The 17,868-nt window shown below is 29.7% G+C and overlaps 1 protein-coding gene across 6 annotated transcripts in view; it reads left to right on the forward strand.

The window, feature by feature from the left end:
- The window catches only part of LOC119609929 (F-box/LRR-repeat protein 20), a 38,127-nt gene extending 25,214 nt beyond the window's left edge, over nucleotides 1–12,913 (forward strand). For 4 of the 6 annotated variants that reach the window (XM_037964970.1, XM_037964968.1, XM_037964971.1 and 1 more), the window contains 9 exons: nucleotides 2,340–2,473; nucleotides 3,015–3,131; nucleotides 3,200–3,283; nucleotides 3,362–3,456; nucleotides 5,107–5,284; nucleotides 10,885–11,073; nucleotides 11,153–11,446; nucleotides 11,511–11,723; nucleotides 12,784–12,913. In XM_037964970.1, the coding sequence (XP_037820898.1) occupies nucleotides 2,441–2,473; nucleotides 3,015–3,131; nucleotides 3,200–3,283; nucleotides 3,362–3,456; nucleotides 5,107–5,284; nucleotides 10,885–11,073; nucleotides 11,153–11,446; nucleotides 11,511–11,723; nucleotides 12,784–12,891 (1,311 nt within the window). In that variant the 5' untranslated portion in view covers nucleotides 2,340–2,440 and the 3' untranslated portion in view covers nucleotides 12,892–12,913. Of the gene's footprint in view, nucleotides 1–1,536; nucleotides 2,474–3,014; nucleotides 3,132–3,199; nucleotides 3,284–3,361; nucleotides 3,457–5,106; nucleotides 5,285–10,884; nucleotides 11,074–11,152; nucleotides 11,447–11,510; nucleotides 11,724–12,783 lie in introns of those variants that run through there. The other 2 variants (XM_037964964.1, XM_037964965.1) reach the window with 2 other exon arrangements.
- The last annotated feature ends 4,955 nt before the right edge of the window (nucleotides 12,914–17,868 follow it).

The following is a 17,868-nucleotide window of genomic DNA, read 5'->3' on the forward strand; positions in this document are numbered from 1 at the left end:
TCGCTCGCTCGCTCGCTCGCTCGCTCGCTCGCTCGCTCGCTCGCTCGCTCGCTCTCGCTCGCTCGCTCGCTCGCTGCTCGCTCGCTCGCTCGCTCGCTCGCTCGCTCGCTCGCTCGCTCGCTCGCTCGCTCGCTCGCTCGCTCGCTCGCTCGCTCGCTCGCTCTCGCTCGCTCGCTCTCGCTCGCTCGCTCGCTCGCTCGCTCGCTCGCTCGCTCGCTCGCTCGCTCGCTCGCTCGCTCGCTCGCTCGCCTCGCTCGCTCGCTCGCTCGCTCGCTCGCTCGCTCGCTCGCTCGCTCGCTCGCTCGCTGTCGCTTCTTGTCCGCTTATCCTCCAGACTATAGACCTGGCCTCTAGGTTGTTCAGCTTACAGACTAGGCTATAGTACCCCCCTACAGACTAGGCTATAGTCGTGACTATAGACTAAACTACAGTTCCGACTATTGAATAAATTGTAGTCCAAAATATATTCCATACTACAGGCATAACTATAGTCCAGACAATACACTACACCGTAGTCCAGTCTATAGATTCACAATAGTCAAGATTACACTACAATCCAAATTATGGACTGCACTATGGTCTATACTATAGACTAGACATTATAGTCCTGATTATACACAATACTATAGTATAGATTGGACTGTAGTCGTGATTATAGAATACATAAGAGTTCAGAATATAGACTTTAATAGTTTACATTCTAAAGAAGACTAAATTGTAGTTCAAACTTTAGACTAATCTATAGTCCGGACTTTAGAGTAATCTGTGGTTCTTATCATCGTCTAGATCATCAAGGAAAAACCTTCAAATTACATCAATAAAACTTTTTCCTTCTCCGCTAGACCGGATTATTTTAACATAAATATTTATAAATATATTTAACGATCTGTAAGATCTTTAGCATCTATAAAAGCTATAAGATCTATAAGATATTTAATATCGATATTTTTGAAAAAAAAACTTTACATTATGAACAGTGTTATATTCTTTAGAAATTTATTAAGTTATCTTCTAACTTCGATTCTCAATCGATACTTTGGTCTTTGTTCTTCCCCTTCTCCCTCTCATACATACATATGTATATATTTAATTAAGAAACCTATTAAATTTTGATTATTTTTTTATATATTCTTATCTTCTTTTGTACAATATACATATCTACAACATCATTTTTTTATAAATAATTTCGATAACAAATGACATTTTCATTTACAACATCTTTTATAAGGATTCATTTTAGTTCCAAAATGAAATTCATTAATATTTCTTTTATTAATTAAGAGAAAAATTTGAGTTATTTATTGTATTTGTTATCAAAACAAATGGTTATTCGATTACAGGGCTGGGAATGTTTTACAAAGGAAATTATTAGTAAAAAGTAATCGAATAATCAAGGATTAAATTACACATTCCCATTGTATATAATTTCCATTAATATTTGAAAATCATAATTTGATTTTTTTCTTAGATTATATTGAAAAATAAACTTTAAATAAATTTACTTAAATAAAATATAAAAATAACTTTAAAATAAAGAACGTTTTAAACTGCAAACTCAGAAAACAGCTAATATTGTAAGCAACGTCTTCAAAGTTTAAGATTTTAAATGTTTATACAAAATAATTCCAATTACGAAAATAGTGGTGGAGGTGCTGGTGGTGTTGGTGGAGCGGCTGTTGCAGCTAGTGTTAGTGCGGGAGGTATTAATGATGCTGCTGGCGGCGGCGGTGGTGGCATTGGTGGAGGTGGAGGCCTTGATAGTCTTGAGGTGGGTGTTAGCAATGTCGAGGCACTCAGTGTGGGTGACAGCAGTCTCAGCACAAACGGTAGTGAGGGAGCGGGGAGTCAAGAATTAATATTTCCCCTTAGATCACCAGCACGCCACCAAAATCCCCTAAACAGTTCAAATACGCGTGAAAATAATAATAATGCAAATACGAAAAGATCATTCAATTTAAATCTCAGCTTTAGCAACAATAATAATCGCAAACTCTTAAGTGTGGCGGCTGTGGGTGGTGGTTTAGGGGTGGCCGGTGGCGCCATTAGTGGTTGTGTTAGTACAGCCCAATCGTTTTGGAGTTCGGTAGCTTCAAATGTTTCGGCCTCATCGTCCTCTTCTTCATCGTCGTCGTCGTCTTCATCGTCCATAACATCGGCTTCACCTTCGGCTTTAGCTTCATCCTCGACCTTGTCATCGGATGTTAGTAGTGGTGTTGGTGGCGGTTTAGTTAGTGGTGCTGCTGCTGGTGGAGGAAGTGTTAGTGGTGGCTGTGGTCCGGGAGTTGTTCAACGGGTTTTTATTAACACCAAACCGAAAAATAAAACTGAATTAATTTTAGCTACGGGCCCCAGTACAAGTGCAAACATCATTACTTCTTCGTCTACGGGTAATAATATTTTAAATATTGCCGAACGCAATAATAAAACACACGCTTACAAAATGGATGTGGATTCATCTGATGAAAATGGACCTGTAAATATATATTTTGTTTTTAACTATAATCCTTTCAAAAGAAACAATAAATTCGCTTTATAGAAACTCAACCAAAAAACGCATTCATTCATCATTATTATTATTATTATTCAATTGTCATTTTGTGGAAAATTACAACAAAAAAATTAACAAAATTTTGGAAAATTTAGTTATTCTTTTTTAAATTTCTCAATTTAGTTCCAAAATTCGTTTCTATATATTGGTTAAGAACAACTTTCAAAAATATTCTTTAGGCGTTTTCAAACAAATTGTATGATTTAACCCATAAACAGGCAACATTTTTTAGAGTTACTTTTTGTTTAGCGTTATCATTCGCTTTATTTAACATTTCAAAACATTTTCATTTTATTTCACTTTTACTTTTGTTTCTCACACATATTTTCTTTCATTAAAAAAAAAAACTATAAAAAAACTACCTTATTTAATCAATATATTTAATTCGTTTTTGTTGCTACAATTTTAATAATTTTAATATAATTTTCTTGTTGTTTCTTTTCATTTCATGTGTGTTTAATTACAGCAAACATTCCTCAATACAAACGATAATGATGATGAACTTATTAAACAACTGCCAAAGGAAATACTATTACGTATATTCTCATATTTGGATGTGGTTTCATTATGCAGATGTGCACAAGTACTGTTATTTAAACTTTTAATTTAAAACTTTATTATAATTGTTCTTGATTTCTTTTCATTCTAAAGGTCTCCAAATATTGGAATATCTTAGCTTTAGATGGATCCTGCTGGCAGAAAGTCAATTTATTTGATTTTCAACGTGATATTGAGGTTGGTATTTAAAACTTACTTTACTTATGAGTCTTAAATTTTTGAAGAATAATTAAGCAAAATTTTCTTTGCTTTTAGGGTCCTGTCATAGAAAATATATCCCAACGTTGTGGAGGATTTTTAAAATTTCTTTCCCTACGAGGTTGCAAATCTGTGGGAGATCAATCAATACGGTAATTTACATATTTTAAAGTAAATACAAAGCTTAAATTGATAGACACACGGAAACATTGATGGAAAGTGGATGAAAAAACATACACAATGAGTGAAAGACAAAAAGGTCAGATGAACATACAAAAAAACGGACGAATAGACAGAAAGACAGAATGACGGAGACATACAGAATGACAGATAGAAAGAAAGATAAACAGACAGACAGACAGAAAGATAGATAGATTAACAGACAGACATAAAGATAAACAGACATACATAAAGAAAAACAGACAGACAGACAGACATACAGATAAACAGACAGACATAAAAATAAACAGACAGACAGAAAGATAAACAGACAGACAAATAGGTAGATATATGGATAGATATGGATAGATATATGATAGATAGATAGATAGATGATAGATAGATAGATAGATAGATAGATAGATAGATAGATAGATAGATAGATAGATAGATAGATAGATAGATAGATAGATAGATAGATAGATAGATAGATAGATAGATAGATAGATAGATAGATAGATAGATAGATAGATAGATAGATAGATAGATAGATATATAGATATATAGATAGATAGATAGATAGATAGATAGATATAGATAGATAGATAGATAGATATAAGATAGATAGATAGATAGTAGATAGATAGATAGATAGATAGATAGATAGATAGATAGATAGATAGATAGATAGATAGATAGATATAGATAGATAGATAGATGATAGATAGATAGATAGATAGATAGATAGATAGATAGATAGATAGATAGATAGATATAGTAGATAGCTAGATAGATAGATAGATAGATAGATAGATAGAAGATAGATAGATAGATAGATAGATAGAATAGATAGATAGTATAGATAGATAGATAATAGATAGATAGATAGATAGATAGATAGATAGATAGATAGATAGATAGATAGATAGATAGATAGAGATAGATAGATAGATAGATAGATAGATAGATAGATAGATAGATAGATAGTAGATAGATAGATAGATAGATAGATAGATAGATAGATAGATAGATAGATAGATAGATAGATAGATAGATAGATAGATAGATAGATAGATAGATAGATAGATAGATAGATAGAGAGAAATAGATAGATAGATAGATAGATAGATAGATAGATATAGATAGATAGATAGATAGATAGATAGATAGATAGATAGATAGATAGATAGATAGATAGATAGATAGATAGATAGATAGATAGATAGATAGATAGATAGATAGATAGATAGATAGATAGATAGATAGATAGATAGATAGATAGATAGATAGATAGATAGATAGATAGATAGATAGATAGATAGAGATAGATAGATAGATAGATAGATAGATAGATAGATAGATAGATAGATAGATAGATAGATAGATAGATAGAGGATAGATAGATAGATAGATAGATAGATAGATAGATAGATAGATAGATAGATAGATAGATAGATAGATAGATAGATAGATAGATAGATAGATAGATAGATAGATAGATAGATAGATAGATAGATAGATAGATAGATAGATAGATAGACAGGTAGATAAAATTTTGTGTGTCCTCTTACTTCTGTCCCTTTCTTTTATACAATTCATTTATAAAATTTAATAATTTTGTCTTTTTTTTTCATTTCTTATAGAACTTTAGCCAACCACTGCCACAACATAGAACAGTTGGATTTATCTGAATGTAATAAAATTACCGATATATCGACCGAATCGATAAGTCGCCATTGTTCAAAATTAGCCTCCATTAATTTAGAATCATGTTCTAATATAACCGATAATAGTTTAAAATATATTTCGGATGGTTGTCCGGTAAGTTAAAGAAATTCAAAAGTTGCTAATTTGAAAAATTTATTTAAAATTACAAACTAAAGAGAATTTATCGTTAAAGAAAGAGTTAAGAAGTGATTAATAATTCTTCTGCTCTCTTTTGATATCGAAAAGTAGACAAGGAATGTTAAAAAGTTGAGAGTACAAAGTTTTAAAATTTAAAAAAAGATAAATTAAATTTAAATTCTTTTATTTTAATAAAAAGCACTGAATTAAATTGTCTTTAAATGACATATAATTATCATTGATTTTTTTTTGTCTTTTATACTTTCTCATTATATTACCCTTCTTTACATTGTTTGTAACTAACCATACATACTTTTATACATACTACTCTCTATATATGTAAATCTGTATATTATTTATATATAATATATAGTTCTTTTACCAAATCCTTTTTCACTTCAAAAAACAAAAAAAAAAAAAACATTTTCACAATATAAACAAACCTTGTTGAAAGAAAACATAATACAATAATAACAAAACGAAACAGAAATAAAAAATAGCAACAACACCAAAATAAGGCCTAAAAGAGCGCTATTTATTTAAACTCGCGCTCTCTCTATTTCTGTTTTAATCTCCGTGTCTCATTTATGTCCTTTTATTGTATGTCCTGTGTTCTATATAATAAATGTTACATTACTGTCTTTGCCCCTGTTCTCGCAAGTTAATGTTTTTGCAAAAAATGCAAACTACAACAAAAAAGCTTTAAAATATCCTTCGTATTCTCTTTTTATTGTTTGCTGGCCTAGTTTGACAAACATGTAGGTTTTTCCGTTTTTTGTGTGTGTGTTTGTGTATATTATATATGCAATTTCTGAGTGTCAGGGACGTTGAGTTGATTTGTTATTATTACAAATTTTAGTACTTTAGAAAAGTACCAAAGTTTGGGGATTTTGTTAAAATCATATGGGATGAAATAAAGCTGTCCTTAAGCATTTGTATTAAGGTCCAGCTGCCTGCTAGAAACTTCTTACCCCATATCTGGAAGTAAATCTTAACTTACGTTACTTCCAATGTCTCGTCTATAGTTTAGATAGATTATTGACAAGTCTATAGTCTAGTTTATACTCTAGATAGACTATTGACTAGTCTAGTCTATAGTCTAGTCTATAGTCTAGTCTATAGTCTAGTCTATAGTCTAGTCTATAGTCTAGTCTATAGTCTAGTCTATAGTCTAGTCTATGTCTAGTCATAGTCTAGTCTATAGTCTAGTCTATAGTCTAGTCTATAGTCTTAGTCTATTAGTCTAGTCTATAGTCTATCTATAGTCTAGTCTATAGTCTAGTCTATAGTCTAGTCTATAGTCTAGGTCTATAGTCTAGTCTATAGTCTAGTCTATAGTCTAGTCTATAGTCTAGTCTATAGTCTAGTCTATAGTCAGTCTATAGTCTAGTCTATAGTCTAGTCTATAGTCTAGTCTATAGTCTAGTCTATAGTCTAGTCTATAGTCTAGTCTATAGTCTAGTCTATAGTCTAGTCTATAGTCTAGTCTATAGTCTAGTCTATAGTCTTTTAGTCTATAGCATTCTATAGTCTAGTCTAGCTATAGTCTTTCTAGTCTATAGTCTAGTCTATAGTCTATAGTCTAGTCTATAGTCTAGTCTATAGTCTAGTCTATAGTCTAGTCTATAGTCTAGTCTATAGTCTAGTCTATAGTCTAGTCTATAGAGTCTATAGTCTAGTCTATAGTCTAGTCTATAGTCTAGTCTATAGTCTAGTCTATAGTCTAGTCTATAGTCTAGTCTATAGTCTAGTCTATAGTCTAGTCTATAGTCTAGTCTATAGTCTAGTCTATAGTCTAGTCTATAGTCTAGTCTATAGTCTAGTCTATAGTCTAGTCTATAGTCTAGTCTATAGTCTAGTCTATAGTCTAGTCTATAGTCTAGTCTATAGTCTAGTCTATAGTCTAGTCTATAGTCTAGTCTATAGTCTAGTCTATAGTCTAGTCTATAGTCTAGTCTATAGTCTAGTCTATAGTCTAGTCTATAGTCTAGTCTATAGTCTAGTCTATAGTCTAGTCTATAGTCTAGTCTATAGTCTAGTCTATAGTCTAGTCTATAGACTAGTCTATAGTCTAGTCTATAGTCTAGCCTATAGTCTAGTCTATAGACTAGTCTATAGTCTAGTCTATAGTCTAGTCTATAGTCTAGTCTATAGTCTAGTCTATAGTCTAGTCTATAGTCTAGTCTATAGTCTAGTCTATAGTCTAGTCTATAGTCTAGTCTATAGTCTAGTCTATAGTCTAGTCTATAGTCTAGTCTATAGTCTAGTCTATAGTCTAGTCTATAGTCTAGTCTATAGTCTAGTCTATAGTCTAGTCTATAGTCTAGTCTATAGTCTAGTCTATAGTCTAGTCTATAGTCTAGTCTATAGTCTAGTCTATAGTCTAGTCTATAGTCTAGTCTATAGTCTATAGTCTAGTCTATAGTATATAGTCTAGTCTATAGTCTATAGTCTAGTCTATAGTCTAGTCTATAGTCTAGTCTATAGTCTAGTCTATAGTCTAGTCTATAGTCTAGTCTATAGTCTAGTCTATAGTCTAGTCTATAGTCTAGTCTATAGTCTAGTCTATAGTCTAGTCTATAGTCTAGTCTATAGTCTAGTCTATAGTCTAGTCTATAGTCTAGTCTATAGTCTAGTCTATAGTCTAGTCTATAGTCTAGTCTATAGTCTAGTCTATAGTCTAGTCTATAGTCTAGTCTATAGTCTTCTATAGTCTATAGTCTAGTCTATATTCTAGTCTATAGTCTAATCTATAGTCTAGTCTATAGTCTAATCTATAGTCTTGTCTATAGTTTAGTCTATAGTCTAGTCTATAGTCTAGTCTATAGTCTAGTCTATAGTCTAGTCTATAGTCTAGTCTATAGTCTAGTCTATAGTCTAGTCTATAGTCTAGTCTATAGTCTAGTCTATAGTCTAGTCTATAGTCTAGTCTATAGTCTAGTCTATAGTCTAGTCTATAGTCTAGTCTATAGTCTAGTCTATAGTCTAGTCTATAGTCTAGTCTATAGTCTAGTCTATAGTCTAGTCTATAGTCTAGTCTATAGTCTTGTCTATAGTCTTGTCTATAGTCTAGTCTATAGTCTAGTCTATAGTCTAGTCTATAGTCTTGTCTATAGTCTAGTCTATAGTCTAGTCTATAGTCTAGTCTATAGTCTAGTCTATAGTCTAGTCTATAGTCTAGTCTATAGTCTAGTCTATAGTCTAGTCTATAGTCTAGTCTATAGTCTAGTCTATAGTCTTGTCTATAGTCGTCTATAGTCTAGTCTATAGTCTAGTCTATAGTCTAGTCTATAGTCTAGTCTATAGTCTAGTCTATAGTCTAGTCTATAGTCTAGTCTATAGTCTAGTCTATAGTCTGTCTATAGTCTAGTCTATAGTCTAGTCTATAGTCTAGTCTATAGTCTAGTCTATAGTCTAGTCTATAGTCTAGTCTATAGTCTAGTCTATAGTCTAGTCTATAGTCTAGTCTATAGTCTAGTCTATAGTCTAGTCTATAGTCTAGTCTATAGTCTAGTCTATAGTCTAGTCTATAGTCTAGTCTATAGTCTAGTCTATAGTCTAGTCTATAGTCTAGTCTATAGTCTAGTCTATAGTCTAGTATAGTCTAGTCTATAGTCTATATCTAGTCTATAGTCTAGTCTATAGTCTAGTCTATAGTCTAGTCTATAGGCTAGTCTATAGTCTAGTCTATAGTCTAGTCTATAGTCTAGTCTATAGTCTAGTCTATAGTCTAGTCTATAGTTTAGTCTATAGTCTAGTCTATAGTCTAGTCTATAGTCTAGTCTATAGTCTAGTCTATAGTCTAGTCTATAGTCTAGTCTATAGTCTAGTCTATAGTCTAGTCTATAGTCTAGTCTATAGTCTAGTCTATAGTCTAGTCTATAGTCTCGTCTATAGTCTAGTCTGTAGTCTAGTCTATAGTCTAGTCTATAGTCTAGTCTATAGTCTAGTCTATAGTCTAGTCTATAGTCTAGTCTATAGTCTAGTCTATAGTCTAGTCTATAGTCTAGTCTATAGTCTAGTCTATAGTCTTGTCTATAGTCTAGTCTATAGTCTTGTCTATAGTCTAGTCTATAGTCTAGTCTATAGTCTAGTCTATTGTCTAGTCTATTGTCTAGTCTATAGTCTAGTCTATAGTCTAGTCTATAGTCTAGTCTATAGTCTAGTCTATAGTCTAGTCTATAGTCTAGTCTATAGTCTTGTTTATAGTCTAGTCTATAGTCTAGTCTATAGTCTTGTCTATAGTCTAGACTATAGTCTATAGTCTAGTCTATAGTCTAGTATGTAAATCAATTTTTAAAAAATATTTTCAAAAAAAGGTACTTTTTGCCTCAAAACAGTTTTTGGCCACTTCCTTCAAATTTTTCTCTTCCTTTCTCTCTATTTGTTTGGTTAAAGAGTCCTTTTTTATTATTATAAGTTGTTGTTGTTGTTTTACCTTATAAACAGAGAGTAAGCAGCTTTTATTTACAGTTCACAGTTTATTTTGTTGTTGGTTGTTTATTTATTATTGCAAGCAACAACTTTTCAATAAAAATCCTTAAAATGTTTATTTTAGTTTTCTACTTAATCCTTTCTAATATCCCTTCCTCTCTCTCTCTCGCTCTTCGTGTTTAAGCGTTTATATATTTAGGTAGGTGTAAGTTTTGTTTAAGTTTATATTTGTTGTTGGACTTTTTACATTGGCCCACTTTTGCAGTTATTTTTTTTTACTTTATGTAAACCCTTCTTCTTTGAATTTATTTAGTTGTTGTTGCTGTGTTACTATATACTCTGCATTCAAGTATCTATGTGACATTCTCTCGTCGATAACTTTAACCTCCAATTGTTTTTGTAAAACAAAATACACATGAAGAACAAGGAGGTTTATATTTCACCAAAAAAAAAAAAAAAAAAACAGCTCAGCTGTTAAATGCAGTTTTTCCTTCTTCTCGGAAATGCACTTCAATCGTTTATGTTTCTCTGTTGTTTCTTATCAATGAAATATAATTTTTTAAGAGTTTAAATTTCAAAGGGAAACTAGTTAAAGAAAACAATGAAAGCAATCCTTTAGTTTTTTAATTAATTAGTTAAAAAAGTTGTTTAGAATTTTATTAACAAAAGTGACATTGATAATAAGAAAACTTTAAAGTTTAAATTAGGTCATCAGGAGACATAAATCAGGTCATCAGAAGATGGCTCTTAAACCTTGAATAGTATATATATAAACACAATGCATTCTATATGGGAAATACATACAGTGTTGTGCAAAATCTAATCAATTTTCCCCCAGGGAAATTATTAAGAAGAAGACAACTTTTCGATTGATAGATGGATGAGTTCTCTTTAGAAAACTTTTCGATTGATCGATGGTCGAAGTTTTCTTTAGAAAACTTTTCGATCGACCGATGGTCGAAGTTTTCTTTAGAAAACTTTCCGATTAAGCGATCGATGGATGAGTTTTTTTGAGACAACTTTCGGTAGATCGATCAATACGTTTTATTTAAAATAATTAAAAGTTAATTAAGTAAAATATCTAATAAATAAAATTTTAATTATTTCCTTTAATTTGTTTATTGTTTTTTTTCTTTTTCCAGAATCTATTAGAAATCAATATATCATGGTGTCATTTAATAACCGAAAATGGTGTTGAAGCTTTAGCACGTGGTTGTGTTTATTTGCGAAAATTCTGCAGTAAAGGTTGTAAGCAGGTGAACGATAATGCCATCTCGTGTTTGGCTAAATATTGTCCAAATTTAATGGTGCTCAATTTACACAGCTGTGAGGTAAGTTCCCAATAACCTATTCAATCTTTCTTCAAATCCAATTCAAATCATATTTATTATTGCCTTTTCATCTCGACAGTCTATAACCGATTCATCGATTAGACAAATCGCAAGTAATTGTCACAATTTACAAAAACTCTGTGTATCCAAATGTGCCGAACTGACCGATCTCTCATTGATGGCACTCTCGCAAAATAATCCCTATTTAAATACATTAGAAGTATCCGGTTGTCGTAATTTTACCGATTTGGGTTTTCAGGCTTTGGGTAAAAATTGTAAATATCTGGAACGCATGGACTTGGAAGAGTGCAATCAAATAACTGATTTAACTTTAGCCCACTTGGCCACTGGTTGTCCAAGTTTAGAAAAATTGGTATGAATTCTTTTTATTTTTATCAATTTTTTTCTATATTTTATAATAAATTTATTTTATTTAGTTTTTATCGCACTGTGAACTGATAACGGATGATGGTATACGCCAACTAGCCGCTGGTAGTTGTGCCGCCGAAAGTTTATCCGTCCTCGAATTGGATAATTGTCCTTTAATCACTGATCGTACATTAGAGCATTTAGTATCTTGTCATAATTTACAAAGAATTGAGCTATTTGACTGCCAATTGATAACAAGAGCAGCAATACGCAAACTAAAGGTAACTCTTAACTGGGATTAAATGTTAAATATAATTTAGGACAAAAACTTACTGATCAGTTTCTTTAAAAACATTTCGATCGTTCCGTTTTCTTCAGTTCTTTAGAAAACTTTTCGATCAATCAATCGATCGATGGATGAGTTTTCTTTAGAAAACTTTTCGCTCGATCGATGGTCGAAGTTTTCTTTAGAAAACTTTTCGATCGATCGATGGTCGAAGTTTTCTTTAGAAAACTTTTCGATCGATCGATGGTCGAAGTTTTCTTTAGAAAACTTTTCGATCGATCGATGGATCGTTCAGTTTTCTTTAGAAAACTTTTCGATCGATCGATGGATATGTTTTCTTTAGAAAACTTTTCGATCGATAGATGGTCGTTTTCTTTAGAAAACTTTTCGTTCGATCGATAGTCGAAGTTTTCTTTAGAAAACTTTTCGATCGATCGATGGATCGTTCTGTTTTTTTCAAAAAACTTTTCGATCAATCGATCGATTGATGGATCGTTCGGTTTTCTTTAGAAAACTTTTCGATTGATCACTAGATCGTTTAGTTTTCTTTAGTAAACTTTTCGATTGATCGCTGGATCGTTCAGTTTTCTTTAGAAAACTTTTCGATTGATCGCTGGATAGTTCAGTTTTCTTTAGAAAACTTTTCGATTGATCGCTGGATCGTTCAGTTTTCTTTAGAAAACTTTTCGATTGATCGCTGAATCGTTCAGTTTTCTTTAGAAAACTTTTCGATTGATCGCTGAATCGTTCAGTTTTCTTTAGAAAAATTTTCGATTGATCGCTGGATCGTTCAGTTTTCTTTAGAAAACTTTTCGATTGAACCCTGAATCGTTCAGTTTTCTTTAGAAAACTTTTCGATTGATCGCTGAATCGTTCAACTTTCTTTAAAAACTTTTCGATTGATCGCTGGATCGTTCAGTTTTGTTTGATTAAACGTTCTGTTTTCCTTATAAAACTTTTCGATGGACCGATCGATGGAAAAGTTTTTTTTTATTTTTTTTCTTACTAATTGTATCTCTCTTTTTCTCTCTCTCTCTCTCTCTCTCTTTTCCCAGCAACATTTACCAAATATAAAAGTTCATGCGTACTTTGCCCCAGTTACACCGCCTCCAGTTACAACTGGACAACGACCACGTTACTGTCGATGTTGTGAGATTTTGTGAGATTCGGCCATTGGCTTTGCCCGGAAATTACTGTGCAAAGGCCCCACTGACTGATGTTTGCATATATTCGCAAGCATTATACTGATTATCTTGACGATTGTCATTGCATCGCTAATGTTACTTTATGTTTTTACGGCAATCTATAAATTTACAATTTGAGTTTATGTCTATTGATTATATTTATAGTTTTAAACAAAATTTCTCATTGTTTTTTTTTAAATCTTACAACTATTACAATAACAACAATATTTTTAGTTAAAAGAATATGATTATGAAGAAATAGCAGGATTTAAAAAAATATAATTCTAAATTTAATTTTGAACCATAAAAAAAAAACAAACTTGAAAATCAAAAAAAATATTTAAACAAAATTAATTTTGTTTTTAACACAAGAAACTCTCCCCCTGTTTATTAGTTTAATTTATTATTTTATGTTTTTATTAACGAAAACGAAAATGTTTAACATTTTTTCTTTTAGTTTTTTATTTTAGCTATTTAATATAATTATTATAAACGATTTATATAATTTATATAAATAAAAAAACAAAATTATTTCTTAAAATCAAATTTTTAATATTCTATTAAACACATTATGTAAACGTTTGATTTTTGTTTTACAGTTTTCATTTTAGCTTTTGGCTTTTGCTTGATTTAAGTTTTCTCTTAAAAAGGAACTGATAATGGAAAAAAAATATTTGTGTAATATTATAGTTTTAATATTGTAGTTTTTGTTTCCTATAACCCTAACAACGAATTATAAATGTCTTTTAGTTAAAAATAATAGTTTTAGAAAATTTATTTTAATTAAAAAAAGTTCTGATGTTCTGATCCTTTCTAAAGAATTTCATATGTTTTTTAACGAAATTTTATTAAGCTATCTATTAAAGTTGCATGGATGCTGAAGAGTGAAAGGTAGCGCTTTCCGAAAATAAGCTATTTCATCCTGCTGGCAACTTAAAACGGATATTTATACTAAGTTTTAAAATTTTTGCAAACTTTTGAATTCAGCGATCAATGATCGTTACAGTTTCCTATAGAAACCATTACGATTGATCGCTATCGATATAGTTTTCTATTAAAAATCTTTATTGATCGCGATCGTTATAGTTTTCTTTAGAAAACTTGCCGATTGATCGCGATCGATACAATTTTCTTTAAAAAAAACATGGCGATTTATAGCGATCGATACTGTTTTCTATAGAAAACTTGGCGATTGATCGCGGTCGATATAGTTCTTTATAGAAAACTTTCTTGATTGAACGCGATCGTTAACATTTTCTTTAGAAAACTTTGCGATTGATCACGATCGATATAGTTTTCTATAAAAAACTTTGCGATTGATCACGATCGATATAGTTTTCTATAAAAAACTTTGCGATTGATCGTGATCGATAAACTTTTCTATAAAAAACTTTGCGATTGATCGCGATCGATATAGTTTTCTATAAAAAACTTTGCGATTGATCACGGTCGATATAGTTTTCTATAAAAACTCTGCGATTGATAGTGATCGATATAGTTTTGTATAGAAAACGGAGCGATTGATCGCGATTGTTAATGTTTTCTATAGAAAACTGAGCGATTGATCGCGATCGTTAAAGTTTTCTTTAAAAAACTTTGCGAATGATCACGGTGGATATGGTTTTCTATAAAAACTCTGCGATTGATAGTGATCGATATAGTTCTCTATAGAAAACTTTGCGATTGATCGCGATCGATATAGTTTTCTATAGAAAACTGAGCGATTGATCGCGATCGTTAAAGTTTTCTTTAAAAAACTTTGCGAATGATCCCGATCGATATATGTAGTTCTCTATAGAAAACTTTGCGATTGATCGCGATCGATATAGTTTTGTATAGAAAACTTTGCAATAGATATAGTTTTTTTTTTAAAAAACTTTGCAATTGCTCGCGATCGATATAGTTTTTTTTATAGAAAACTTTGCGATTAATCGCGATCGTTATAGTTTTCTTTAGAAAACTACCGATCAATTCTGTTAGACAACTACCGATCAATACAGTTTTCGATTAATGTTTTCTTTAGCAAACTCTTTGATCGATAATTTTTCTTTAGAAACTTTTGGATCGATCAGTTTTCCTTAAAAAACTTTTCAATCGATCAATTTTATTTAGAGAACATTTCTTCGATCGATCAGTTTTCTGTCTCAAACATTTTGATTCAATATTTCTCTTCGATCCTTAGAAAACTTTTAAATCGATCAGTTTTCCTTAGAGAACATTTCACTCGATCAGTTTTTCTTAGAAAAGTTTTCAATCAATCACTTTTTTGTATAAAACATTTGGATCCATCAGTTCTCGTTGGAAAACTATTCGATCGATCAGTTCTCTTTAGAGAACATTTCAATCGATCAGTTTTCTGTGTAAAACATTTCGATTCAGTATTACTCTTTGAAAAAAAAAAACTATTCGATCTTTAAAAAACTTTTTAATCGATCAGTTTTCCTTAGAAAACATTTCGATCGATCAGTTTTCCTTAGAAAACTTTTTGATCGATCAGTTTTCCTTAGAAAACTTTTCAATCGATCAGTTTTCTTTGTAACACATCGATCCGTTCTCTTTACAAAATTGATCAGTTTTTTTAGAAAACATTTCGATCGATCAATTCTTTTCTATAGCAAACTTCAATCGATCAGTTTTCTTTAAAAAACATTTAGATCGAGCAGTTGTTATTAAAAAGCTTTTCAATCTATCAGTTTTCTTTAGAAATCAATTTAATCGATCAGCGTTTTTTAAAAAATATTGCGATTGATCAGTTTTCTTTAGAGAACTTTTCAATTGATCAATTTTCTTTGGAAAACTTTTCTTTAAAAAACTTTCAAATGAAAAATTTTCAAACATTTTTTAATTTTTTTCTTAAATTTCGAATTTCGAAAATGAAATTTAAAAACAATTTCCAAACATATGAAATTCTATTAAAATTTTGTTTTTATTCTTTTTTTAAAATTATAGGTTTTTCTCCTTTCAAATTTGATTCACTTTATTATTAAGTTTATGCCCTTAAGCCCCAACATTTGATTAAAACTTTAAATAATAAATATATTTTTAAAACTTATATATAACTATTATATAAATAAATATATTTGGACCTAGAGTTAACTGAATACAAAAAATATATAAAAAAAAAACAAATAATAATGATAAAAAAATAAATAATAACTAACGATTATAATGATTAAACACGATTATTATAACTTAGTTGTAGAATGTGTGATAAAAACAAATTTAAATAAAACAAAAATACATTAAAAACAAAAAAAAAGATTAATGCTTTTAAACAAAATACAACAAAAACTCATTTTTAAACTAACAACAAAATACATTTTGAACAAAAAAAAAAAAAAAAAACATAAAACACAAATAAACTAAAACCACAGGAAACTAAATTTAATAAAAATAAAACAAATTAATTTCGTATTTTATTCAGAGAAAAGAAAAAAAAAACAAAAATATATTTTAGTCCTTAAAGTAAAAGAAAAATAAATGAAAACACAGCAAACTGTTTAAAGCAAAAAAGATTTCAAAAAAAAAAAAACAAAAAGAAAACCTTTAAAAACAAATAAATGTAATATTTTATGCGTAGCATTGTAAATTATTTGGAAACTATAAAATAAAAACAACAAAAATAAATACAAACGTATATTTTTTAAAATTTAAGAGAAATAAAGAAAATTATCTATATACTTATTATATATATTTGAACTACAGAACAAACAAACAAATCAATAAATATATATAAACAAAATGGCAAATGAAGGATCCAATATAAAGGAAAGGCTTTTCCGAAAAACATGGCAAGAGGAATAGAAAGACAAAGAGAAAAATTTTTCAAAATTAATGAAAATTAGAAAATCTTATTTTTTTTTAACTTAAATTGTTCAAATTTTACATTTTCCCGAATTTCGAATTCATATTCGAATTTTCGAAATTAATTTCGAATTTTCGAAAATTGCTCAAAATCACTATTTTTACAAATTTCAAGCATAATTCAAAGTAAATTTTAAAAATTTAAAATTTTCGATACAAAATTTCAATGTTCGAAAATTCGAAATTGTTGAAACATGTAATTTTTTTACGAAAATTTGTTAAAAATGTCAAATTTTCTCTTTAAAAAGCTTGTTTTATGGCTTAAATTGTTCAAATTTAAAATTTTCCCGAATTTCGAATTCATATTCGAATTTTCGAAATTAATTTCGAACTTTCGAAAATTGTTATAAATCATTACTTTTACAATTTTCAACCAAAATTCAACCTAAATTATAAAAGTTTAACATTTTTAATACAAAATTTCAATGTTCGAAAATTCGAAATTGTTAAAACATGCAATTTTTTAGGAAAATTTGCTAAAAACGTAAAATTTTCCTTTAAAAAGCTTGTTTTATGGCTGAAATTGTTCAAATTTAAAATTTTCCCGAATTTCGAATTCATATTCGAATTTTCGAAATTAATTTCGAATTTTTAAAAATTGTTAAAAATCATAATTTTTGAAATATTCAACCAGAACTCAACCTAAATTATAAAAATTTAACATTTTCGATAAAAAATTTCGATGTTCGAAAATTCGAAATTGTTGAAACATGTAATTTTTTTAAGAAAATTTTTTGAAAATGTAAAATTTTCATTTAAAAAAGTTGTTTTATGGCTTAAATTATTCAAATTTAACATTTTCGCGAATTTCGAATTCATGTTCGAATTTTCGAAATTAATTTCGAATTTTCGAAAATTGCTCAAAATCACTATTTTTACAAATTTCAAGCATAATTCAAAGTAAATTTTAAAAATTTAACATTTTCGATACAAAATTTCAATGTTCGAAAATTCGAAATTATTTAAACATGTATTTTTTTAGGAAAATTTGTTGAAAATGTAAAATTTTCCTTTAAAAATCTTTTTTTTTGGTTTAAATTATTCAAATTTAACATTTTAATAATCGAAATTTTTTGAATTAATTCGAATTTT

Source organism: Lucilia sericata, unplaced genomic scaffold (assembly GCF_015586225.1).
Source record: "Lucilia sericata isolate MDLA Ls3-8-SP2 unplaced genomic scaffold, ASM1558622v1 Contig001087F_arrow, whole genome shotgun sequence".
NCBI classification, from domain to species: Eukaryota; Metazoa; Arthropoda; class Insecta; order Diptera; family Calliphoridae; genus Lucilia; species Lucilia sericata.